The 25,262-nt window shown below is 52.3% G+C and overlaps 1 protein-coding gene across 1 annotated transcript in view; it reads left to right on the top strand.

Annotated features, from left to right (window-relative positions):
• The first annotated feature begins 2,026 nt into the window (after positions 1–2,026).
• Positions 2,027–25,262, top strand: part of LOC144246561 (uncharacterized) — a 1,050,450-nt gene continuing 1,027,214 nt past the window's right edge. Inside the window, exons 1-2 of the mRNA XM_077784471.1 lie at positions 2,027–2,078; positions 2,265–2,868. Of these exons, the coding sequence (XP_077640597.1) occupies positions 2,027–2,078; positions 2,265–2,868 (656 nt within the window). The remainder of the gene's footprint in view (positions 2,079–2,264; positions 2,869–25,262) is intronic.

Raw genomic sequence — 25,262 nt, 5'->3', positions numbered from 1 at the left:
ACACCCACCCAGCCTCACACAATCCTGACCCCACAACCTCAAATTTGGATCTCACTTCTCCCGATCACCTTCCAACCCCATCTCATCCTGGAGGCTGAGGAATTGAGCAATTTTGGCATGGGACTGAGGTGGGAACCAGGCATTTTGAGGTGGGATTGAGTCACTTTGAGGTGACAGACCAATCCACCTTGGGTTTTGGAGTGCAAAGATATGGAGAATACTCCCAGATATCCCCCAAGAAGCCACAAATCCTCCAGAATATGTTCCCAAACAGTAAATTCCACCTCAAATACCTCTTAAATGGTGGGACTTCTGACATCTCTGGTCAATACTCTTTTTAGTCATTTTTCAGGTGTTTTTAAGAGATAAAGACAAATCAGAAGTAAATTAGGGCCAAACCAAAACCAGAGACCCCTTGAGCATCGCCTGGACACTGGACAAAACAAACTTAGAAGAAATCAAATTTAACCCTACATAAAATGCCTTGAGGAAGTTTTGCTCTTCCCACAAGTCACTTCTGATGGAAACACAAACAAATCCCAAACATTAATAGACCAACAACAGAAGCAATTCCGTGGTAATTCCAAATTTCATCAGTTTCTGCACAGCTGGCAGGTTCCAAAAAATGAAATATGGAAATTTGACCCAATACAGATTATTAAAAGGAAGGGAATGGTCTGTGTAGCTGTCACAAAGGTGACAGGGATGAAGAAAATAATGATTCTCCCCCCAAGCATGTAAATTCAAAAGTTATTTGGGAATAACTTGAGCTGGGCTTCTTGTAGGACTTTAGTAGCCTTGTGTTTCTCACCTTGGGGTGAATGATCCTTGTCAATCTCGCTGGTATCATTTGGTCCCTTTCCTCCAGAGATTTTAACAGACTTTTCAAAGCAGGAAAACAAAATATTTTCTTTACCCTGGCCACCCACAACTTCCACTTTCCTCATAAGTCTCCCAAAAGTCGCTCAGAGGAAGCTGCATCCAAGTTTCCAAGAGTTCCTCCGGAAAGAGGCAGAACCTCCGCGAGGAGGAAACCAGGATGTTGTCAAAGGAACTTGGGGTCAGACAACAGTGCCCTGAACTCACTGTGCAAAATAATGTTGCAATCTGGATAATAAAATTGTTAGAGAGATGCCTCTGTTCCAATTAAGGTGCTAACAAGATCAAATCCAAAGTGGATTTTATTGACCAGTAAATGTGAGGTAGAGAGAGATGGAAAGAAAAAGAGAAGACAGCAAGGGAGTGCCAGGGACAGAGGTCTCCCCTGGGACAGGGCAAGTGTGACATTGTCCCCTGTGTGCGTGGCCTTCCCAGGGTGAGGGTTTTACACCTGAGCCAGTTTGGGTAAGGGGGGTGGTGTTCACCCCCCACATCGAGCAGGGATTGCCTCACTGTTTCAGGTTACAATGTCAGATGTAACCAAAAGTGTTTTCAGTCCCCATCTCCAAAAACTGTTATCAACAGGTGGGGCAGTGTTCTTTATCTCTTCCATGGCTCAGCCCTTATAACGCCCTCCAGGGGCCATCTTCTCTTAATGGGCCATTGAGTGTCACTGCAGCACTGATAAAATTACATCATCCCATTGTGGGATGCTCCGCCCAGGGGGAGGAACCAAGCATTCCTACCTGGATATAATCTCACCATTTGCAACACCACGATCACCTTGCCTGCTGCATTCCCAGAGGAGAAGAGCTCCATAAGCACCACTGGACCTTCAGAGGAAGACCAGACCCTTCTACAGGATCACTGCTTTGACAAAATCACGTTCATCACTCCAGCTGGACTGCAGCCACCATTTCATCAGACAGCTACCACCACCCTGATTATCAGGGTGTCAGATTATATCCTGACTCTGTGAGTTTAAACCTGTCTTTCTGTATCATAGCTTTGATCTTAATTTTCTTATTAAATTGTCCTTCTGGCTTAGACTCTCTCCCTGGTTTGCTTTGAAACAGTACAAAACTCACTGTGCTCATCCCTTGTTTTCCTCCCAAAACAGGATTTCCCATCCCAAAACCTTCACGAAATGGAGAAGGAGGCTGCGAGGAAGAGGAAGGAGACCTGGGACACCGAGGCGGGTGAGGAGGAAGTCAGTGCCCCTTTCTTCCTCTCTCCTGCTCCATCTCCCAGCCCAGCCTGGCCCCCAGCTGCAGGACAGCCCCGCTGCCGGTGCCCTCCTGCCGGGGACACACTGGGGGGATCTCCTTGCCCTTCCCTCTGGCACAGAGGCAAATCCCATCCTCTCCTTGTCCTTCCTCCCACAGATGAGGTGCTAAGGGTGGAGAGCAGAGAGGACAAATCCCCATGGCAGAACCTTGTGGAAGACGCTGTTTTGAGTGGCTCCATGGTGCAGGAACCCAATGGGAGCTGCACGAGGAGGGGCTGCAAACGCAGATCGAGGGGATCTGAGGAGGAAAGATGCACTCTGGTCCAGGAAGGTGGGCAGAGCTTCAGCCAGAGCTCAGGGCTGGTGGTCCCTGAGCAGCTTCATGATGAGGAGAAGCCCCATAAGTGCTCAGAGTGTGGGAAGAGCTTCAGGTCAAACTCCAACCTGATCCAGCACCAGAGGATCCACACTGGGGAGAAGCCCTATGAGTGTGAGGAATGTGGGAAGAGCTTTTTGTCAAATTCCAACATGATCCAGCACAAGAGGATTCACACTGGGGAGAGGCCCTACGAGTGTGGGGAATGTGGGAAGAGCTTCAGGCGGATCTCCCACCTGAGCAGCCACAAGAGGATCCACACTGGGGAAAGGCCCTATGAGTGTAGGGAGTGTGGGAAGAGCTTCAGGCAGTGTGGTGCCCTGATTGTCCACCAGAAGATCCACACTGGGGAGCGACCCTACGAGTGTTCCAAGTGTGGGAAGGGGTTTCAGACTCGCTCCTATCTCCTCTTGCACTATCGAGCTCATACAGATGAGAGGCCCTTCCGCTGCCCTGACTGTGGGAAGGGATTCAAGCACAACTCCTCCCTTGTCAGGCACCGGCACATCCACACTGGGGAGAGGCCCTACGGGTGTCCCCAGTGTGGGAAGAGCTTCACCCAGAGCTCTCACTTGACCAGACACCAACAGAGGCACCAGTAAGGGAAGCCCCAAGAATGTCCCGCCTGCAGGAAGAGCTTCGTGCTCTGCTCCAGCTCCATCCCCCACTGCAGGACCCACATTGGGCACAGGTCTGGTGACCCACATTCCCTGTGATCAATGTTGGGAACACACCTGACTGGTTATCCTTTTGGTTTGGCCCTAATTTTCCTCTGATTCATCTTTATTCTTCAAACACAGCCAAAACAGGGTTAAATTAAAGAAACTGATCAAAAATATCTGAAGTGTCACCATTTCACAGGAGTTTTAGGGGGAATTTAGGATTTAGGGACGCATTCTGTGTGGAGTGCCCCTGTTGCTGAGAGGCAGGAGTTTGATCTCACCCTTCTTGTGTTGCCAATAATTCCTCCCTTGACCCAAACCCAAACTCCACCCCTGGGATACCCTATACAAATCCCATGGCTCTGCCTTTGCCCTGTCTTTCGGTGATAAGAAATGGATTTTGGAGTTTTGTGAAACCAAGATACATCTCATTTGTTCCTGCCGCCAGCAGCTGCACTCACCCTGGACACCATGAACTCAACTTCTGGAGGATTTGTGGGTTCTGGGGTGATTTTGGGCAGTGTTCTCCATCTCTTTGCATTTCAAAAGCCAAGAGGGATGAATTTGTCACCACAAAAACACTCAACCCCACTGAAAATAACTGGATTTTAAACTATAAAGGCACAATCCCACCTCAAATTGCTTGTTCCCCCTCAAAAAAACCTCAATCCCACACAAAGCTCACTCGATTCCAAAGCTGCCAGGGTGAGATGGGGTTGGGAGGAGATTGAAAGAAGTGGGATTCCAGTTTGGAGTGGTGGGATGGGGATTGTGTGGGGCTGGGTGGCTGGGATGTATCTGATAGCAAATAAAACTTTCAGAGTTAATGATGTTTTTCCCATTCATTTTCAGTCAGTTCTATTTCCAGAGTGGCTCCTTCTCAGCTGTTTAAATTCTTATAAAAATCCTTTTTTAAAAATCGTCTAACCCAAACAATCCAAAAACCAATATCCATATAAGACCACCCATCTGCGATTATATTTTTATAAATAATTTTAATTTTTTAGAGTATTTAAGGGTGCTATTAAAGTTTAATTGTTTGGTTAAATTGTATGAGACATTATAGTGGTGTTTGGTTTCGTGTTTAGTATATCTGTAGTATGAATTGTTTCACTAAGGTGTGTTCCATTGTATGTTTAGATTGGCCGGTGCTGCGAGAGGCGCTGGACTCTGCCTGGCAACTGATGAGTCAGAGCCGTCCCGGGCGCTGATTGGCTGAAAATCTCCAGGCGGGACCAGCGCCGAGTTCCTGCCCGGGAACTGAATCGTCATCAACGCCGCGCGCTCTGATTGGCCAGGATCTGCTTCGGGGCGGGGCCGGGAGGAACTGGGGTCCCCCAGGAGCCCCCCGGGTTTGGGGTTTCCATCCCCCCTCGGCCCTCGGGGCGGCCTTGGGGCCACCCCAACACCCCAAAATGGGGAGGGTCCCCGGAGCCGCTTGGAAGCCCCAAAAATGGGCTGGAAGCGGCAGGAGCCGCCCCAAGAAGGGATTGAAGGGTCCGGTCCGGGAATGGCTCCGATCCGGATTGCGGCGGGCTGGGATTGAGGGAGGGTCCGGTCAGCGGCTGCGGAGGGGCTGGGATTGGGGAGGGGTCCGGGATTGAGGGGATGGGTCCATTCCGGGACTGGGGCAGGATCGCTCCCTGGGGGTGGGCTCCATTATTGAGTCAGGGTCTCTCCCATTCCCGATCCCATTCCCGTTCCTGTTCTCGATCCCAATCCCACCGCTGTTTCCAGGGAATGGCTCCTATCCCTACCCCGACCCCAAACCCGGGGGGTCAAACATTGGGGTCAAACACCCCAAATCCCAACACTGGGAGGGGAGAGGTCAAACACCCCCAAACCCAAACTCTGGGATGTCAACCTCCCCCCTGCCCCAAACCCCAAATTTTAGGATCAAACCCCCCAAATCCCAGATCCTGGGGTGTCAAACACTCCCAAAATCCCAAACGTTGGTGTTAAACCCTCCTGACCCGAAATCCTGGGTTTCAAAATATTTGGGGTGTCCAACACCCCCAATTCCCAAAGTCTGGGGTCAAATACCACCAAATCCCAAATCCTGATGTGTCAAACACCCCCAGCCCCCAAAGTTTGGGGTTAAAACCCCCAATCCCCGACTCCTGGGGTTTGAAATATCTGGGTTGTCCAACCCTCCTCCTCTCCAAAGTTTGGGGTGAAACCCCTCAATTCCCAAACTTTGGGGTCAACCTCCTCAATCCCAAACCCTGGGGTGTCAAATCCCCCTGATCTCCCCCACTTTGAGGTGAAATCCCCCAAAATCAGTTGGTCAATCCCCCCAGTTTCCAAATTTTTGGGTCTAAACCCCCAAACCCCAAATCCTGGAGGTTGAAACACCTGGCTTGTCCAATCACCCTGATCCCAACGTTTGGGGGTGAAACCCCCTGATCCCCAAATCATGGGAAAAAAACCACAAAATCCCAAAGCCTGGGGTGTTGAACTCCCCCAGTTCCCAAAGTTTGGGGTCAAAAACTCCCAAACCCCAAGGTGTCAAACCCCCCTAAACCCCAAATTTTAGGATCAATCCTCCCAGTCCCCAAAGTTTCGGGTCATGACCCCCCCATATCCACTCCAGTCCTGGGGGACACAGTGGGGTTTGTTTGGGGTTATTTGGGGTTTGTTTGGGGTTATTTGGAGTTTGTTTGGGGTTATTTGGGGTTTGTTTGGGGTTTTTTGGGGTTTGTTTGGGGTTATTTGGGGTTTGTTTGGGGTTATTTGGGGCAGCTCCAGGTGCAATGTCTGCAGAAAGACCCTGGGTACAACACCGGGAAAAAAAGGGGAATGGGTGGGAATTGGGGGATTCAGGATGGGGAAAGATCCTGCGTGGGAAAAGGGGATTTATGGTGGACAGGGAAGGATTTGGGATGGGAAAAGGGGATTTGGGATGTGGAAAGAGGAACAAGGCGGGGAATTGGGGTGGAAAAGAGAGATTTTGGTATTGGAAAAGGGATTTGGGGACAGACAAAGGATGTGGGGAGAAAAAAGGAGAATTTGTCATGGGAAAAGGAGGATTTAGGTTGGGAAAAGAAGGATTTAGGGTCAAAAATACATTAGGGATTAAAAGTGATTTTGGGGTTAAAAAAGGAGGATTTGGAATAAAAAAAATGAGGATTTGGGATAGAAAAGGAGGATGTAGGACAAAAAAGGATTTAGGATAAAAAAGGGAGGATTTGGGCTGGGCTGAGCTGAATTTACCTGGGGGAGTGGGGGCGTGCAGGGGGTTTGGGGCAGGGTCAGGACCATTTTTGGGGCAGTTTTCTGAGATTTTGGAGTATTTTCTTGGGATTTGGCGGGAGGTCTATGGGATTTGGGTGCAGGTTTATGGGATTTAGGGTGTTTAGGGGTGGTTTTGAGGGATTTTTGGGTGTTTCTATGGGATTTGGGAGCACTTTTATGGGATTTCAGGGGTTTCTATGGGATTTTGGGGTGCTTTGAGGGATTTCAGGGTATTTCTATGGGATTTTTAGGTGGTCTGGAGGGACTGCAGGGTGTTTCCATGGGATTTTGGGGCAGCTTGAAGGCATTTGAGGTGTTTTGGGGCAGATTTATGGCATTCAGGTGCAGCTTTGAAGAATTTCAGGGTGGTTTGGAGGGATTTCAAGGCATTCCTCTGAGATTACAGGGTGGTTTGGAGGGATTTGGGGTGTTTGGGGGCAGATTTTGGTTATTTAGTGGTGGGTTTGAGGCAGTTTTTGAGGGGTATTTCAGGCCCATTTTGGGGGGGTTTGGGGTTATTTTGGTGGGGTTTGGGGTGTTCTGGGTCACTTTTTGGCGAAGGAGATCTCCATGGGTGGCTCTGGGTGATGCTGGAGCCCTGCAGGGCCTCGCGGGCGGCGCCCGCCTGCACCTCGGTGTCCAACTGCAGCGAGGCGATGTCGCGGCGCCCGGGCACCAGCGCAGCTCCTGGAACCCCGGGAACCTGGGATGGGAACGGGGCCAGGAGAGCCCGGAACACCCGGGAACCTTCCCCAGAAACCCGGGAACCTTCCCTAGACACCCGGGAACCTCCCCCAGACAGCCGGGAATGTTCCCCAGACACCCGGGAACCTTCCCCAGACACCCAGGAATGTTCCCCAGACACCCGGGAACCTTCCCCAGACACCCGGGAATCTTAACCCAGAAACCCGGGAACCTTCCCCAGACACCCGGGTACCTTCCCCAGACACCCAGGAATGTTCCCCAGACACCCGGGAACCTTCTCCAGACACCCGGGAATGTTCCCCAGAAACCCAGGAATGTTCCCCAGACACCCGGGAATGTTCCCCAGACACCCGGGAACCTTCCCCAGACACCCGGGAACCTCCCCCAGACACCCCGGGAACCTCCCCCATACACCCCGGGAATGTTCCCCAGACACCCAGGAATGTTCCCCAGACACCCGGGAATATCCCCCAAAATCAAGAAATGCTCAAAAAAAAAAAAAAAAAATCCTAAACATTTCCCCCAGAAATTCAGAAATGTTCCCCAAAGAAATCCAGAAATGTTCCTCAAAAAACTCCTGAAATATTCTCAAAAAACTAGGAAATTTACCCAGAAAATCCAGAAACACTTCTCCCCAAATCCAAACCCAACCCTGTTCCCCATCCGGAATAATTTCCAAACAATACAGAAACATTCCCAAAAAATCCAGAAATTCCCCCTCAAAAAAATCCAAAAATCCCTCCCCAAAAAACCAGAAACTCCCCCACCAAAAAAATTCAGAAATTCCCCCCTAAAAAATCCAGAAATTCATCCCCAAAAATCCAGAAATTTACCACCAAAACTCCAAACATTTCCTCCCTAAGAAGTCCAGAATTTCCTCCCACTCAAATTTGTTATTTTCCTCAAAAAACTCAGAAATTTCCTCCTAAAAATCCAGACATTCCCCCCCAAAATTCCAATATTGTCCAAAAAAAATCCAGCCCCAAGCCCCCTCAGCCTCTCACCCCCAAGCCCCAAAACCCCGCAGTGCCCCAAAGCCCAGCCGGAATGCCGGAATGCCGGGATTGCCCCAGATCTCCCTGGCTGAGGAGCACGGGGAGCATCAGCTCCTGGGGCTGCTCAGGGAGCTGGGCAGGAACAGGATGTGCTTCGGGGCTTTGCCACAGCTGGGGGAACCGGGAGACAAACCCCAAAAGCTGCCCCAGAGCTGCCCAAAGTCACTCTGGATACGCAACACAAAATCTGCCCAAAATCCCAAGAGAAAACACCAAAATCCCAACAAAATCCTGAAAAAAACCACAAAAAAATACCCCACCGAAATATTAATAATTAAAAAAAACTCACAAAAATCTCCCCAAAATCCCCCACAAAAATATCACCAAAATCCCATAAAATCCCAAAAAAAAACTACCCAAAATCCAGCAAAAATCTCCCAAAAAATACTCCCAAAACCCCACCAAAATCCAATAAAAATCACTCAAAATCCTCACAAAAAATCCCACCAAAAATACCATTAAAATCACATAAAAATTCCACCATAGAATCCTCGAAAATGCCAGAAAATCCACACAAAATCCCAGGAAAATCTCCACAAAAATTCCACCCAAAAGCCCACAAAACTCACCCCAAAACTCCTCACAAAAATCACCCCAAGGCTCATAGAAATCCCTCAAAATCCCCATAAAAAATTGCCCTCAAAATCCCCAGAAATCCCACAGAAAAATCCCTCAAAAAGTCCCACTAAATTCCCATGAAAATCCCACAGAATCCACACAGAAAAAAACTGTACAAAAATGCCCCCAAAAGTTCCCCAATCACACAAAATCCACACAAAAAAATCCCACCAAATCACCCAAAATATCCCACCAAAATTTCCCCAAAACCCCCCCAAAATCCACACCAAATCCACTCAAAAAATTCGCACCAAAATCCCACCAAGCCCCTCTCAAATTCCCCAAAAATGCCCCCAAGTCCTATCACATCCCACCCGAAGTGCGAGGAAATCCACCCAAAAAATCCCCACAGAAACTTCCCTCAAAATCCCAGCCAAACCTCCCAGAAGCAGCCCAAGAATCCCGCCCAGATCGCTGCGAGTGCCCGAATCGCCCGGAACAATCCCCGAGCCATCCCCGCCCGGCCCCGCGCTCCGGCCCCGCTCTCTGTGGGGCCGGGGCCTCTCCCCCCTTGGCTCTGCGCTGGTCCCGTTCGCGCTCCGCTCCCGCTCCCGCCCCACCAGCGCTCCCTGCCCTGGGCCGCGCTGGCCGAGCCCGGCCGGGCGCGCTGGATCCGCTGGGACGGCGCATCCCGGCCCCGGCCCCGGCCCCGCGGGGCTCCCGGGGCAGCTCCGGCCGGGATGCGGCACTGCCGCGGGGCTTTGGGCTTTCCCGGCGCTGCCCGGCGGCTCCCGGGGATCTGCGGCTTCCCGAGGGACTCGGGGAGCTTCCAGAGGGGACCTGGGCTGGCTCCGGGGGGATTTGGGATCACTCCGGGGGGAGCTGGGGACGGCTCGGGGGGTTTGGGGTTGTTCCCGAGGATTTTGGGGGAATCTGGGAGAGGTTCCAGAGGGGATCTGGGGCTTTCTGAGGGGTCTGTGGGAATTCAGAGGGGATCTGGGGAGGATTTGGGGCTTTCGGAGGGATCTGGGGGAATTCTCAGGGATTTGGGGCAGTTCCAAGAAGGATTTTGGGGTTTTCCAAGCGATTTTCAAGAGTTCTGAGGGATTTGGGGAGGCTCCAGAAGGGATCTGGGGCAGTTCCAAGAGCAATCAGGGACGTTTTTGAGGGATATTGGCAAGTCCTAGAAGGAATTTGGTAAATTCCAGCAGGATTTTGGGGGAATTCAGAGGAATTTAGGAGGTTCCAACAGGGGTCTGGGGTCCTTCCCAGGGGATTGGGGGTGGATTTCTGTTTCTTCCCTGGATTTCAGGCTTTTTCCCAACATTTCCTGTTTTCCCAAGGATCTGTGGATTTTCCCCTGGATTTGGATCTCACTGTGGGGTAGAAGGGGAAGGCTTGGGAGATTCAGGGTGAATTCTGGGGGGGTTCCTGGCTGGATTTGGGTGTTTCCCACAGGATTTTGGGTGGGTTCCCAATTGAATTTTGTGCTTTTTTTCCCAGAATTTCAGGATTGTTCCCAAAATTTGGGTATTTTTCTGAAGATTCTGCTGTTACCACAGGTTTATCCCAGAAGGGGAAGCTCTGGGGAGTTTTAGGGTGGATTTTAGGGATAATTGAGGCTGGATTTGGGTTTTTTTCCCAAGGATTTTGGAGTTTTCCCCAGGATTTCAGGATTGTTCCCAAAATCGCAGGACATCTACTCTTATTTCTCTCTCACCATGGGCTTGTGGTAGAAGGGGAAGCTTTGGGGGGCTCCTGGTTGGACTATGGGGATATTTGAGGCTGCATTTTCAGTTTTTCCCTCAGGAATTAAGGATTTATCCCAGAATTTCAGGATTTTTTCCCAAAATGTCAGGATTTTCCCAAGGATTTGGATCTCACCATGGACTTGTCATAGAAGGGGAAGCTTTAAGAGGTTCCTGGTTGGATTTAGGGGGTGTTTCCAATTCGATTTCAGGGATTCTTGATGGGATTTTGGGGGGAATCCTGGTTGGGTTTGGTTTTTTTCCCTCAGGATTTTGGGTTTTTTCCCTGAGAATTCCAGGATTTTCCCCCAGCATTTCTGTCTCACCACGGGCTTGTCATAAAAGGGGAAGCTTTGGGGTGTTCGGGGTGCATTTGGAAGGATTCCAAGTTGGATTTTGGGGATATCTGAGGCCAGAGTTTGGCGGGTTTTCCCCAGAATTCCAGTTCTTTCCCCAGTGTCAGAACTCCCCCAGTCGCTGTCTCCCCACGGGTTGGCCGCAGGAGGGGAAGCCCTGCAGGGAGCGCAGGGCGTTGGTGGCGCTGCTCATCTCTCTGAAGGTGAGGAAGGCCTGGCCCCGCAGGCCGAGACTGCGCCGCACCAAAATGTCCAAAATCTGCCCAAACGGCGAGGAAACGGCGCAGAGGGACTTCTCCAGCTCGGGGACACCCAGGGGACAGCCTGAGCCCCTGGGGACAGGCACGGACACTCTCAGAGCCCCCAGGACCCCCCAGCCATCCCCGTCCTCCTTGGTGTCCCGGTTCAGGTGGTTGATGGAGATGCTGGGCTGGGGCCGGGGGTCCTGCACCGCCAGGGCCGGGACCCCTCTGTGGGGACAGGGGGGCTTCAGGGGCGTCTGGGGCTGCGACCCCTTCACCCCCTGGCACCCCTTTAGGTGTCCCCAGAGCCCCAAATCCACCCCAGACCCACCTAAAGCCCCCAAATTACCCTCAGATCCCCCCACTTTACCCCAAAATTGACCCCAGACCCACCTGAGACCGCCCAAATCCTATTGGACCCCCCCAAATCCCCCTTACACACCTGAATCCTACCTAAACCCTATGAAATCCCCTCGGACCCCCCCTAATTCCCTCAGATCCCCTCAGAACCCCCCAATTCCTCTCACAACCCCCCCCAAAATCCCCTCAGACCCTCCCAATTCCCCTCAGATCCCGCTAAACTCATCTGAGAATGCTCCAGACCCTCTCAAGCTCCCCCCTAAGCTCCCTAAACCCCCTCAGACCCACCAAAGCCCCCTCAGACCCCCGCATTCCCCCCAAACCCACCGCACACTCCCTATTTCCCGTCAATCCCCCCCAAAATCCCCAATTTCTCCCCAGACCCGCCCCAAACCCCCCCAGCTCCCCCCGGCCCCCCCTCAGCTCCTCCTCAGCCGCGCTCCCCTCACAGTTTCCCGCCTCCGCCGCGCGCGCGGGCTCCCCAGCCAATAGCGGCGCGCCCCGTGCCAAACCGACCAATCAGCGTGCGGCTCCCCTCAGCAGCGCCCGCCTCCCCGCTCCGCGGCAGCCAATCAGAGGGAGCCGGGAGCGGGCTCGGGCGGGCCCTGCGGGCGGCGCTGCCAGAGCGGGGGAGGCGCTGGGAGAGGCCGGAGCTGCGGGAGCGGCTGGGGCGGCGCCGCTGGGGAGGGGGGTCCGCACAGGGGCTGGGGCTGGGGGCTGGGGGGGCTGGGGGGATCGGGGCCTTGGGGAGGGATCCGGGGGGAGTTTCGGGAGGGGTCTGGGGGTCCTGGAGCGGTTTTGGGGGGTCTGGGGGTCCAGATGCTCCCGCAGCAGAAGTGCTGTCAGTCTGTTCATTCAGCACTGTCAGAGCTGGGCCCTCTCCCAGCGAGGCTGGAGCCTCACCTGTGGCTGGAGGCACCTGCAGGAATTCCCAGTGTCCAGGAGTGGCTCTGCAGCCCTTGGCTGTGACAGCTTCCCCAGCTGCTGTGTGGATCTGGGGGATGGCAAAGCCTGAGGGTAACTGGTGCTGGATCTTTCTTAGCCACTGCTGCAACCTTTGGTGGTGATGGTTGGGTGCATTGCTGAGCTGCTCCTGCTGTGATCCTTTGTGCTTTGAGCTACAGTCAATGGCACTGGTTCCTTCAGCTGGTGTCTGTGCCTTTGGTGCTGACCCTGCCCAGGGGTAAAACAAAACTGGCACAGTCTGGCCAGATCACAACAAAATGTCACTTTTTATATGTAAATGTGAGGAATCAGTCCCATCAGAAATTCCCAGATGGGAAGCCCTTCCCTGGAGTTCCTTAACTCTGGAGTGGGCTGAGGTGGGAGCACCATGTGAGCAGTGGAACAGTCGGTTAAAAGAGGCTGAACCCCTGGATGCCTTAAAATGCATCCAAAAATTGCATATGGAAGAAGGAAAAAAACTTGTGGGTTTGGGAAGATGAGGGTGAATTTTGTTAACAGCACATTTGAAACAGCACCAACAGAAGGAAGAATTGTTTTTGGAATGCTCCCACATGGAGGGACAGAGAAAGGTTTAAATAATGAATCAGGTTCATTTGTGCAAGGGAAATATAATTATTATTATTAATAATAGCAGTTATATAAAAATATAATGTGATCATATATATTTTTTGACATAATAAAAAATTGATAATGTGAAATAATTCTGACAATACTAATTTGTCAGCTTTGGCTGCTCGCTGTGACACTGAATCCCCTACAGAAAAGGACTGGGCAAGACGCAAATGTCAGTGGTAAATTCTGCAAGATTGTATACAAAGAATAAAGGAGGAAGGGATGAAATTGGCTATTTTTATAGGGCTTGCTGATACTGTGGTGTGGAATGCTTTGTGGGTTACATGAGAAATACAGTGATTAGGAGTGCTGGGGTTTTCATGTACCAGACAATCCACAAGCTGCAGGATTGGTTGAACGGGTGAAGGGGTTGTTAAAAGAGCAGTTGAAGAATGAGGATCTGGGAACCTGTCCCCATGGAGAACCCATCTCCAGATGTGCTCCATGCCCTTAACAATGGCCCCTGGGGAAATGGAAACCCCCTGGCTGTGCACGGCTGCTCCCAATGTGCAAATACAGCCCTGGGCAGTGAGACTGGGACTGCCTGGGAAATTGTTCTGGGTGTGATGGCCCTGGCAGGGCCAACCCAGAGGCTGCAGGGCTGGACCTTCATGCACTGGAATTAGTCAGGATAAATCAGAAGCAAAGGAGAGTTAACAATACAGGAACAGGAATCCAGATTCCTCCAGGACACTTTGGTTTGGTAACTGCTCACTGGAGCTTGGCCTTGCAAAGTGCTCATGTCATGGGAGGAGGAACTGATGGAGATTATCAAGGGGTAAATGCAGTAATTTGGTTAAAGGACAGTGAACAAGATTGGATTATTCAAACCCATGACAGGGTAGCACAATTATTGACATTGTGTTTAAAACAATTGGGAAAAAAGGAGATCCACCTCAAATCACTGCTGTTGGTGGAGATAAAGGGTTTGGATCCAGCAGTGCTAATAATGGAGCCAGAGTGTGGGTCCAGAGGCCAAAAGGCCCTCCCGAGGCAGCTGAAGGAACAGCTCCTGGGAAGGACAGCAGTGTTTGAATCCTGAAACCTGGGCAGGAATGATGGGAATGTGTCCCTGCAGCCAAGTGCTCTGTGTGAGAACAGGTAGATATTACAGGAGATTGTTTTACACATCCTGCCAGACCAAATCTCCCTGTTTGCCCCAGTGAAAACTCATGACCTGGGCTCCATCTAGGATGGAGCCAGGGCCAGGCTCTTGTACTGCCCAAGATGTATCCCTTGAAGGCCTTTTAATAAATACCTGCTTTATTCCTTTAACACTGCCTGGCTCTGTTCTAGGCAGCCTCTCAAGGCATCACCACCAAACCAAGGGAACACGGACCAGGTCTGGCTGGCTGGGCCTCCTGGGGACCACCTGACCACCTTGGCATGTCGAGGGCTGCTTCTCACCTGCCCTGAAGCCCTGGGGCTCTGGGCTTTCCTTCCTATGGGAGAGAACTCTCCTTCTCCTCCATGGGCCATGGCCGAAATTGGGATTCCTTCTCCAAATTTCCTTATATTGCAAAGATTGTTCCCAGATGAAATCTGCCAGGAGAGACAGCTCTAGCTGCCTTGGTCACCTAGGGGCCACCTCTCATCTGCATTTCAAACACTGGAATCATGTGCTTTTCTTTTCTTTCTCAACCAGGCACCTATGGCCAAAACTGGGCATCTGCCTCCAGAATTCCCTGTATCCAAGCATAGCTCCCAGATAAAAGCTGCCAGGACTGACAAGTCTGGATGGCCTTGGCTTCCTGAGGGCTGGCACTCATCTGTCTCTGAAACACTGCGGCTCTATGCTTTCCTTCCTAATGAAAAGAACTCTTCTTCCTGTCCAGGCACCCACAGACAAAACTGAGATTCCATCTCCAAAATGCCCTGTGTCCAAGGATAGCCCCTAGACGAAAGGTACCAGGAGAGACAGGTCTGGATGGCTTGGCCTAATGGTGGCCACCTCTCATCTTCTTCCAGAACACTTAAACTTCGTACTTCTCTTTCCTACAGGAAAAAAAAATCATTCATCCTCTCATGGCCAAAACTGGAATTCCACCTCCAAAACTCCGTACATCCAAGGAGTGCTTCCAAGTGAAACCAGTCAGGCGAGACAGGTCTGGCTGCCTTTGTCCCCTTGGGGGCTGCCTCTCACCTGCATTTGAAACACTGGGGCTCTGGGCTTTCCTTCCTATGGAAAAGAGCCCTCCTTCTAATCTACACAGAAATGGCTGGAATTGGGGTTCCACCTCCCAGTTTCCCTATATCCAAGGGTTGCTCCCAGGCAAAGTGCCCGTACCATCAAGGCTGGCTGGCCTTGGCCTCTGGTGGCTGCCCCTGCCACACTGGGGCTCAGTTCTTTCCTTCCCATGGAGATCACTGTGACACTGTGGGCACCTCATGGAACCAAGGGGATCATTGTGGCACCACTGGAACCCATGGAACCAAGGGGCCATGATGACACCGTGGGGCTTCATGGACCCAGAGACCATTATGACTCTGTGGGGCCTGATGGAACCATGGAGACCATTCCGACCCTTCAGGAGCTTGTGTCACCAAGGGGTCATTGTGACACCTCAGGGCCTCCTAGAAGCAAGGGACCATTGGGACACTGTGGGGCCCCATGGAACTGAGGGAACATGGACCAGGTCTGGCTGGCTTGGCCTGCCAGGGGCCTCCTGAGATGTCTGGCTGATGTTGGAATGTCAAGGGCTGCCTCTCATCAGCTCCTGGAGCATGGGGCCTAGTGCTCTCTTTCGGAAAAGAACTGTCTGGCATTTCAGATGCCCATTGCCAAAACTGACAGTGCCTAATACATTCCCCATATTCAAGGGGTTCTCTCAGAACAAAATCGGGGCGCTGCGTCTGGCCTTTGCCTCTGGTGGTCACCTTTCATCTGCCCCCAAAATATTGAGGTATGTTCCTTCATTCCTATGGAATAGAAATGGTCTTCATGTCCAAGGCCCATGGCCAAAATAAGAATTGGCCACCAAGCCTGGCCAGTGTTACATAACCATCTGCAGGCCCCAGGGAGATATTGACTCTGCCAGTGCTGCCATCCTCCCTCCAGTGAGAGAAAAGGACACAGGGCAGGCGCACAGAGGAGCAACATGAACACACCAAGGGCAGGGAAGAGGAAGTTGAGACCCAGATGGGAGGGATGAGGAGATGCCTTGATCTTGGGGCTGGAATCCTCTGCTAAAGCTATGGAGAAGGATTTCATTGATACATCAGACTCTCTTTTTCCCTATAATGCATTGAAAAGTATGGGGAGGTGACTTGTTCAGCAAAGGCCTCCATGCTAAAGTAAGCAAATGTTGCAGTAGCTGTGATCCCATAAGAGGTTTGAACAGACAAAGAGTACAGAGTCATGAGACCCTGTGCCTTCAGGGAGAGAAGAAGACCTCTGTTCCCAGAGCTGAAGATGATTTTGGAAATAGATGAAGAGAACCTTTGGTCTTAAATAGCTCATCTTTAAACCAATACTGCATAAGTTGACATGGCCCATAAACACAGCTGTGGGAAAAGCTGTGAAAAAATGGGAGGGACTTCATGATTGCAGATTTCTCCAGGCAGCTGCTATTTCTGGAAATGAAAAGCCATGAGATAATTGTTTTCTTGTAGAGAAGTCTCCATAACATTAACGAGAGAAACTTCTCTCCCTAAGTGAACTGAAGAAAGACTATTCTACAGTTGGAAAACTGATGGAAAATTTTAGGTTTTGCCCCTTAACATAGTTAGTAAGTAAGAAAATGTTGTATGGAGAAGGGAAGTGTTCTGAATGTTTTGTTGTAATTATTATTCTCTTTTTTTTAGTTACTTATAACAAACTTTTCTCTATACTCCTTAACTTTGAGCCTACTTTGCCTTTCTCCTAATTCTATCTTACAGCAGGAAATGAGTAACTATATTCTAGTCAGTGCACTGGTAATTAGCCAACACTGAACACACCACACTAATTGATGCATTGGCTGAGAAACCTGAAACTGATGAACCAAAACCACTACAGAGACTTCCTGATGAACTGCACTAGAGCAGAGAGAAATCAAGGAAGACCCATGGTTTGTCAGGACTTGCTTGATCCTAATGAGCCTCATGGTGCATTTGGAGCTGAGACCTGGAACCTCGAGCCCTGAGAGGAGATTGCACAAACTTTCCAGGAGTCAAAGTCAGAAGAAAACCTCAAAGTGTCTCAAAGCATTAATGGGACCCACTGAGGTCCATGCCCAACACAGGCTCCTCATGGACTCCTTGGAGAAGAGAATTAGAGGCCAGGATGGCATAAAAACCCGCTCAGAGACTCAAAATGGCACAAAAACCTCTCAGTGTGGAAAGGAAAATCCAAAGTACCTGAAAAATGGTGAGTATCTCAAAGTATTAATGAACCTCACTGAGTGTCAGTAGAAAGCTCTCCAGGGACTCATTAAAGCAGATAATTGGGGCCATGATTGCACAAACTTCTCACAGAGTCTGTATCAAAAGGGAAAGCCAAGTTCCTTAAAGAACTGAGTATCTTGAAGCATTAATGCGCCCCACTGAGTGTTGTTCCTGACAAAGCCTCTCCAGGGACTAATTAAAGCAGATAATTGGAGGCCAGGATTGCACAAAGCTCTCAGAGACTCCAAGGCAAAAGCCAAACCCAAAGACCTTTGAAAAACCTGCAGTCCCTGGGAGCATGAAGGAGCCCGCAGGGCCATTCCTGACCAAGGCTCCCCAGGGACTCCTTCCAGCAGATCCTTGAGGCCACTGGGATGTGGGCTGGGGGGGGATGCAGAGGGCAGGAGCAGGGGCTGACAGTGCCCAGCCTGGCTGGGGCTGTGCCAGGAGGCCCCAGGGCCTCAGGACAAGGTGTCTCCTCACAGCCCTTGGTGGCACAGACACTGCTGTGCCCCAGGGCAACAAGACTTGGCTTCTCTTTGTCCCCACCTGGCATCAGTGCCTCCAGTTCTCTGCTCTGCCTGGGGCCTGGGGACACTTTCTCAGTCGTGTCTCTCAGTGGGACCCATTAAAAGTCCAAGAAACTTTGGAGTTGGATTCTGACTTGGAGTTCTGAAGAGGTTTCTGCAGCTCCCTCTCAGGGCCTGATGTTCAGGGCCTGAGCACAAAGCCGCAGAGGGTCATTAAAGTCCTTGTGCTGTGTCTGTGCTGCTGAGCTGGGCCGGGCTCCTGGCACAGAGGGAGATCCTGGTAATCAAGCAGAGCTTCAAAAGCACATTTCTCTTGCTGAGCGGCTCTTCTCCCAGCCCAGCAGGGCTGGGGCACTGCCTGCAGCCAGCCCGGGCACAGCACAGAGGCAGAGAGAGCTTCAATCAGTCAGGGCTGGGAAGAGGCTGAGAAGTGCCCGGGGCAGAATCACTGCCAGCCCTTGGCACAGGAACCTCTGGCTGCAGGACAATGCAGCTGCAGCTCCTGGAGAGATCTCCTAAAGCTGGAACATGCCAATGCCCACAGACCCTGTGAGTACTGAGTGTTTCTGTTGCAGGGAAGGTGAAATGCTCATGAAGCTCTGACATGCTGAGGGCTTCTGATTAGTCATAGAATATTTCCAAGACAAGGATTTTGATAAAAATTTGGAAATTTCCTAAGAATTTGTAGTCAGCTGTCTACTATTGAAGAATGGCAGGGAAAGAAGGATAAATATTAAAGGTTGATTATGAATATTGACAAGTGCATGAGACGTCTGAACTGTTACTTTTAGTGATCAGTAGGTTCACAGGAGATCCCTAATGTGCTTTCAGCCACTCTGCCCATGGACAGCACCAGCATCACCTTTGCTGGAGCCATCAGGCTCAGTCTGAGCTGTCCTCTCTCCCAGCTGCAAACAGAACCTGCCCCCAGCCCGTGCCCTGCAAACAGGCAGGGTTCTGTCAGGCCAAGGAGAGGGCACAGAGATTTGGGGTCTGGGAGTGCTGACAGGGAGAGATGAGGCACAGGGAAACACCTGCAGGAGGAAAATCTCCAGGAAGCAGAGAGAAGATCAGGGAAGGAAAGAAAACAAAACCCAGAAATGCTGAGGCAGGGAGAGTTTAGAGATGTCCAGAGGATCCCCTCCAGTGCAGCCCCTCCCCTGCACAAGCCCCCTCCCTCCTGTGCCCCAGCCAAGCCTCTGCCCTCAGGGCCGGGGCTCCAAGGCGTGCAGCCCCTCCTGTGCAGGCAGAGCTGCAGCAGAGCCGTGGGGCAGCTCTGCAGCCCCGGGCCCAGTTCCCTCTGCAGAGCACAGGGCTGGGAGCAGCTGCCTGGCACTGGGGGCTCTGGCAGGGGGCACAGCTGGCTCAGGGTGACACAGCTGTCCCCAGTGCCCGGCTCTGGGCAATGCTGGCAGTGCAGCCAGGGAAGGAGCTGCACCTCCCTTCATCCAGTGCCATCAGAAGGACACTTGGAAGTGTCCCTGAGATTTCAGTCCAAGCTGGGAGCTTCAATGCAGGGTGCCAACCTGTCTTAGAGCATCTCTGAGTTATAAGATTGATGGGGAGAGGCAGAAATGTTCTGAGACTGAAAATGCTTCTGGGTTGGTGAAATGAGCAATGTGAGTCCCTGACTACAAATGTGGAGCTGGGCTGTGGTGGATCCATCTGCTCTCAGATGTACCTGGGGGTTTTTATGGGAAAATGTGGGAAGCTGATCATCCTAACCCAGAGAAAGGTTAAAGCCCAGAGAAATTCTAAAGACGTCAGAATGACAGAGCATCTCCCCTCACTCTCCTCTCATCACTTTGCCACAGAGAACTTACTCATTTCTCCCAGAGTGCAGCAGGAATGTTGAGGATTTCTGATTTCCAGGAACAGCAGGACTGATATAAGGGTGTTTATGAAGAAAACCCCAGAATTGTAGAACACAAAAACTGTCTATATGTGTTCCATGTGAGGGGGTATGGGAAATTACTTTGATTTTGGTTACAGGCATCGCCTCTAATTCTTCACTGTCCTTTCTCCATGAACAGGTGCCCATGTGCAGCCACAGCAAATGTCCAACAGCAGCTCCATCAGCCACTTCCTCCTGCTGGCACTGGCAGACATGCGGCAGCTGCAGCTCCTGCACTTCTGCCTCTTCCTGGGCATCTCCCTGGCTGCCCTCCTGGGCAACGGCCTCATCATCAGCGCCGTAGCCTGCGGCCACCACCTGCACACACCCATGTTCTTCTTCCTGCTCAACCTGGCCCTCAGTGACCTGGGCTCCATCTGCACCACTGTCCCCAAAGCCATGCACAATTCCCTCTGGGACACCAGCACCATCTCCTACACAGGATGTGCTGCTCAGATCTTTTTCTTTATGCTCTTCATTGGAGCAGAGATTTCCATCCTGACCATCATGTGCTACGACCGCTGCATGTCCATCTGCAAACCCCTGCACTACGGGACCCTCCTGGGCAGCAGAGCTTTTGCCCACATGGCAGCAGCTGCCTGGGCCAGTGGCTTTCTCAATGCTCTCATGCACACAGCCAATACATTTTCCCTGCCCCTGTGCCATGGCAATGCCCTGGGCCAGTTCTTCTGTGAAATCCCACAGATCCTCAAGCTCTCCTGCTCCAATTCCCACCTCAGGGAACTTGGGCTTCTTGTTTTCTCCTATGTACAGATTGTCAGGGCTGTGCTGAGGTTCCCTTCTGAGCAGGGACGGCACAAAGCCTTTTCCACCTGCCTCCCTCACCTGGCTGTAATCTCTCTCTTTGTCAGCACTGCAGAATTTGCTCACCTGAAGCCTGCCTCGATGTCCTCCCCATCCCTGGATCTGGCCCTGTCAGTTCTGCGAGATGAAATCCTGCTCAGCGTGGGCAACTAAGCCCTTGAAGGACTTAGTGTCAGGTCAAGGCTTGCTTTCCCTCCCAAAGGCTTCCCTTGGCAGCCTTGGGCAGGGGATTCATCCTCCCTCCCTCCTCCTTCCCACAGACCTGCTCGGAACCACTCTGTGGGCATGTTCCATTCTCTGTGTCTGTCCTCAAGTGCAGTGCCAGCCTGGGTCAGTCCTGGCCCTGTCCTGATCTCCCAGGAGCTCGCAGGCTGAAATGGCAACGCTCAGCCAAACCAGGGCACTGCCCCTGCCAGCAGCACCCCCACAAGCAGCATCAGCAGCAGCAGCAGCAGCAGCAGCAGAAGCAGCAGCAGCAGCAGCAGCAGCAGCAGCTGCAGTCGCCTCTCAGCTGTTGGTGCCCCTGCACTGCAGCCCCTCTCGCTGGCACCAACGTTCCCTTGTGGCCTTGGAGACAGTCCTGAATCCATCCATGGGGTCACAGAGCCATGGAATCCCAGAGTTCCAGGTTCCTGGAATCCTAGAGTCATTGAATCTTGAGAACCACAAACAGAGGAGGAGGAGGAGGAGGAGGAGGAGGCGGAGAGGGAGGAGGAAGAGGAGGAGGAGGAGGAGGAAAATGAGGAGGAGGAGGATAAGGAGGAGGAGGAGGAGGAAGAGGAAGAGGAGGAGGAAGAGGAGGAGGCGGAGAAGGACGAGGAGGAGGAGGAGGAGGATGAGGAGGATGAGGAGGAGGACGAGGAAAAGGACGAGGAGGAGGACGAGGAGGAGGAGGACGAGGAGGACGACGAGGAGGACGACGACGAAGAGGAGGTGGAAGATGAGGAGGAGGAATAGGAGGAGGAAGAGAGAGAACAAGGACAAGGAGGATGAGGAGGAGGAGGTGGAGAACGAGGAGGAAGAGGAGAATGAGGATGAGGAGGAGGAGGAGGAGGAGGAGGAGGACAATGACAAGGACGATCAGGAGGGGGAGGAGAAAGAGGAGGAGCAGGAGGAGGAAGAGGAGGAGGAGGAAGACGACAAGGACTGGGGCAAGCACAAGGAAGATGACGAGGAGGAGGAGGACAAGGAAGAGGACGAGGCAGAGAAGCATGAAGAGGAGGAATAGAAGGAGGAAAAGAGAGGACAAGGACAAGGAGGATGATGAGGATGAGGAGGAGGAGGACAACAAAGAGGAGGAGGAGGAGAAGAAGGATGAGGACGAGGACGAGGGGGAGAAGGATGAGGATGAGAAAAAGGATGAAGATGCAGACGACAAGTAGGAGGAGGAGGAGGAGGAGGAAAAGAAAGATGAACAGGAGGAGGAGGAGGACAAGGTGGAGAATAAACAGGAGGAGGACAAGGATGAGGAGGACCAGGAGGAGAAGGACGAGAAGGATGAGAATGAGCAGGATGGGGAGGACGAGGAGGAGGAAGAGGAGGAGGATGAGGAGGAGGAGAATGAGGAGAATGAGGATGAGGAGGACAATGAGGAGGATGAGGAGGATAAGGTTGCGGAGGATAAGGAGGAGGAGGATGATGAGGAGGACAAGGATGAGGAAAAGGACAAGGATAAGGAGGATAAGGAGGACAAGGAGGACAAGGAGGACAAGGAGGAGGAGGACGAGGAAGACGAGGAGGAGGAGGAGAAATAGGAGGATAAAGAGGATGAGAATGAGGATGTGGAGGAGGACAAAGAGGAGGAGGACGAGGAAGACGAGGAGGAGGAGGAGAAGGAGGACGAGGAGGAGGATGAGGAGGATGAGGAGGAGGACGAGGAGGACGAGGAGGAGGACGAGGAGGAGGACGAGGAGGACGAGGAGGAGGAGGAGGAGGACGAGGACGAGGACGAGGATGAGGACGAGGACGAGGAGGAGGAGTAGGAGGACGAGGACAAGGACAAGGAGGAAGAGGGGGACGAGGAGGAGGAGGAGGACGAGGTGGACGCGGAGGAGGAGGACGAGGAGGACGAGGAGGACGAGGTGGACGAGGAGGAGGAGGACGAGGAGGATGAGGAGGAGGATGAGCAGGAGGACGAGGAGGAGGACGAGGAGGACGAGGAGGAGGACGAGGAGGAGGACGAGGACGAGGATGAGGAGGACGATGAGGAGGAGGACTAGGAGGACGAGAAGGAGGACAAGGAGGACAAGGAGGAGGACAAGGAGGAGGAGGACGAGGAGGAAGAGGAGAATGAGGATGAGGAGGAGGAGGAGCAGGAGAACAATGACAAAGAGGATGAGGAGGGGGAGGAGAATGAGGAGGAGCAGGAGGAGGAAGAGGAGGAGGAGGACGACAACAAGGACTAGGGCAAGCACAAGGAAGATGAGGAGGAGGAGGAGGACAAGGAAGAGGAGGAGGCAGAGAAGCATGAAGAGGAGGAATAGGAGGAGGAAGAGAGAGGACAAGGACAAGGAGGATGATGAGGATGAGGGGGAGGAGGACAACGAGAAGGAGGAGGAGGAGATGAAGGATGAGGACGAGGACGAAGAGGAGAAGGATGAGGATGAGGAAAAGGATGAAGATGCAGAGGACAAGTAGGAGGAAGAGGAGGAGGAGGAGAAGGATGATGAACAGGAGGAGGAGGAGGACAAGGTGGAGAATAAACAGGAGGAGAAGGATGAGGAGGACCTGGAGGAGAAGGACAAGAAGGATGAGGATGAGCAGGATGGGGAGGACGAGGAGGAGGAAGAGGAGGAGGATGAGGAGGAGGAGAATGAGGAGAATGAGGATGAGGAGGACAATGAGAAGGATGAGGAGGATAAAGAGGAGGAAGATGAGGAGGAGGACAAGGATGGGGAAAAGGATGAGGATGAGGAGAAATAGGAGGATAAAGAGGATGAGAATGAGGATGTGGAGGAGGACAAGGAGGAGGAGGACGAGGTGGACGAGGAGGAGGACGAGGACGAGGACGACGACGACGAAGAGGAGGTGGAAGATGCGGAGGAGGAATAGGAGGAGGAAGAAAGAGAATGAGGACAAGGAGGATGATGATGATGAGGAGGAGGAGAACGAGGAGGAAGAGGAGAATGAGGGGAGGAGGAGGAGGAGGAGGACAATGACAAAGAGGATGAGGATGGGGAGGAAAAAGAGGGGAAGCAGGAGGAGGAAGAGGAGGAGGAGGAAGACAGCAAGGACTAGGGTAAGCACAAGGAAGATGAGGGTAAGGAGGAGGACAAGGAAGAGGAGGAGGCAGAGATGCATGAAGAGGAGGAATAGGAGGAGGAAGAGAGAGGACAAGGACAAGGAGGATGATGAGGATGAGGAGGAGGAGGACAACGAGGAGGAGGAGGAGGAGAAGAAGGATGAGGATGAGGAGGAGAAGGATGAGAATGAGGAAACGGATGAAGACACAGAGGACAAGGAGGACGTTCTCGTCCTTGTCCTCCTCCTTATCCTCCTCCTCCTCTTCGTCCTCCTCGTCCTCCTCCTCTTCCTCCTCCTCCTCCTCGTCCTCCTCATCCTCCTCGTCCTCCTCGTCCTCCTCCTACTCCTCCTCCTACTCCTCCTCCTCCTCATTGTCCTCCTCCACATCCTCATTCTCATCCTCTTTATTCTATTCCTCCTCCTCGTCCTCGTCTTCCTCGTCCTCCTCGTCTTCCCCATCCTCCTCCTCCTTGTCCTACTTATCCTCTTCGTCCTCCTTGTCCTCCTCATCCTCATCCTTTTCCTCATCCTTGTCCTCATCCTCCTCCTCCTCCTCCTTATCCTCTGCATCATTATCCTCCTCATCCTCCTCATTGTCCTCCTTATTCTCATTCTCCTCCTTCTCCTCCTCCTCATCTTCCTCCTCTTCCTCCTCCTCGTCCTCCCCATCCTGCTCATCCTCATCCTTCTCATCCTTCTCATCCTGGTCCTCCTCATCCTTGTCCTCCTCCTCTTTATTCACCACTTTGTCCTCCTCCTCCTCCTCCTGTTCATCTTCATTCTCCTCCTCCTCCTCCTCCTCCTCCTCCTCCTTGTCCTCTTCATCTTCATCCTTTTCCTCATCCTCATCCTTCTCCTCCTCGTCCTCATCCTCATCATCCTCCTTGTCCTTGTCCTCTCTCTTCCTCCTCCTATTCCTCCTCTTCATGCTTCTCTGCCTCCTCCTCTTCCTTGTCCTCCTCCTCCTCATCTTCCTTGTGCCTGCCCTAGTCCTTGTCATCTTCCTCCTCCTCCTCTTCCTCCTTCTGCTCCTCCTCTTTCTCCTCCCCATCCTCAACCTCTTTGTCATTGTCCTCCTCCTCCTCCTCCTCCTCATCCTCATTCTCCTCTTCCTCCTCGTTCTCCTCCTCCTCCTCATCATCCTCCTTGTCCTCGTTCTCTCTCTTCCTCCTCCTATTCCTCCTCATCTTCCACCTCCTCTTCGTCATCGTCCTCCTCGTCGTCCTCCTTGTCCTCCTCCTCGTCCTTCTCCTCGTCCTCCTCCTCGTCCTCCTCCTCATCGTCCTCCTCCTCCTCTTCCCCCTCCTCCTCCTCTTCCTCCTCCTCCTCGTCCTCCTCGTTCTCCTTCCCCTTGTCCTCCTCGTCCTCCTAATCCTCCTTGTCCTCCTCGTCCTCGTCCTCCTCGTCTTCATCCTCCTCCTCCT

This window comes from Lonchura striata, chromosome 6 (genome assembly GCF_046129695.1).
Source record: "Lonchura striata isolate bLonStr1 chromosome 6, bLonStr1.mat, whole genome shotgun sequence".
Classification (NCBI taxonomy): domain Eukaryota; kingdom Metazoa; phylum Chordata; class Aves; order Passeriformes; family Estrildidae; genus Lonchura; species Lonchura striata.
The sequence above is the reverse complement of the archived record's forward strand: the minus strand, read 5'-3'. Positions and strand labels throughout refer to the sequence as shown.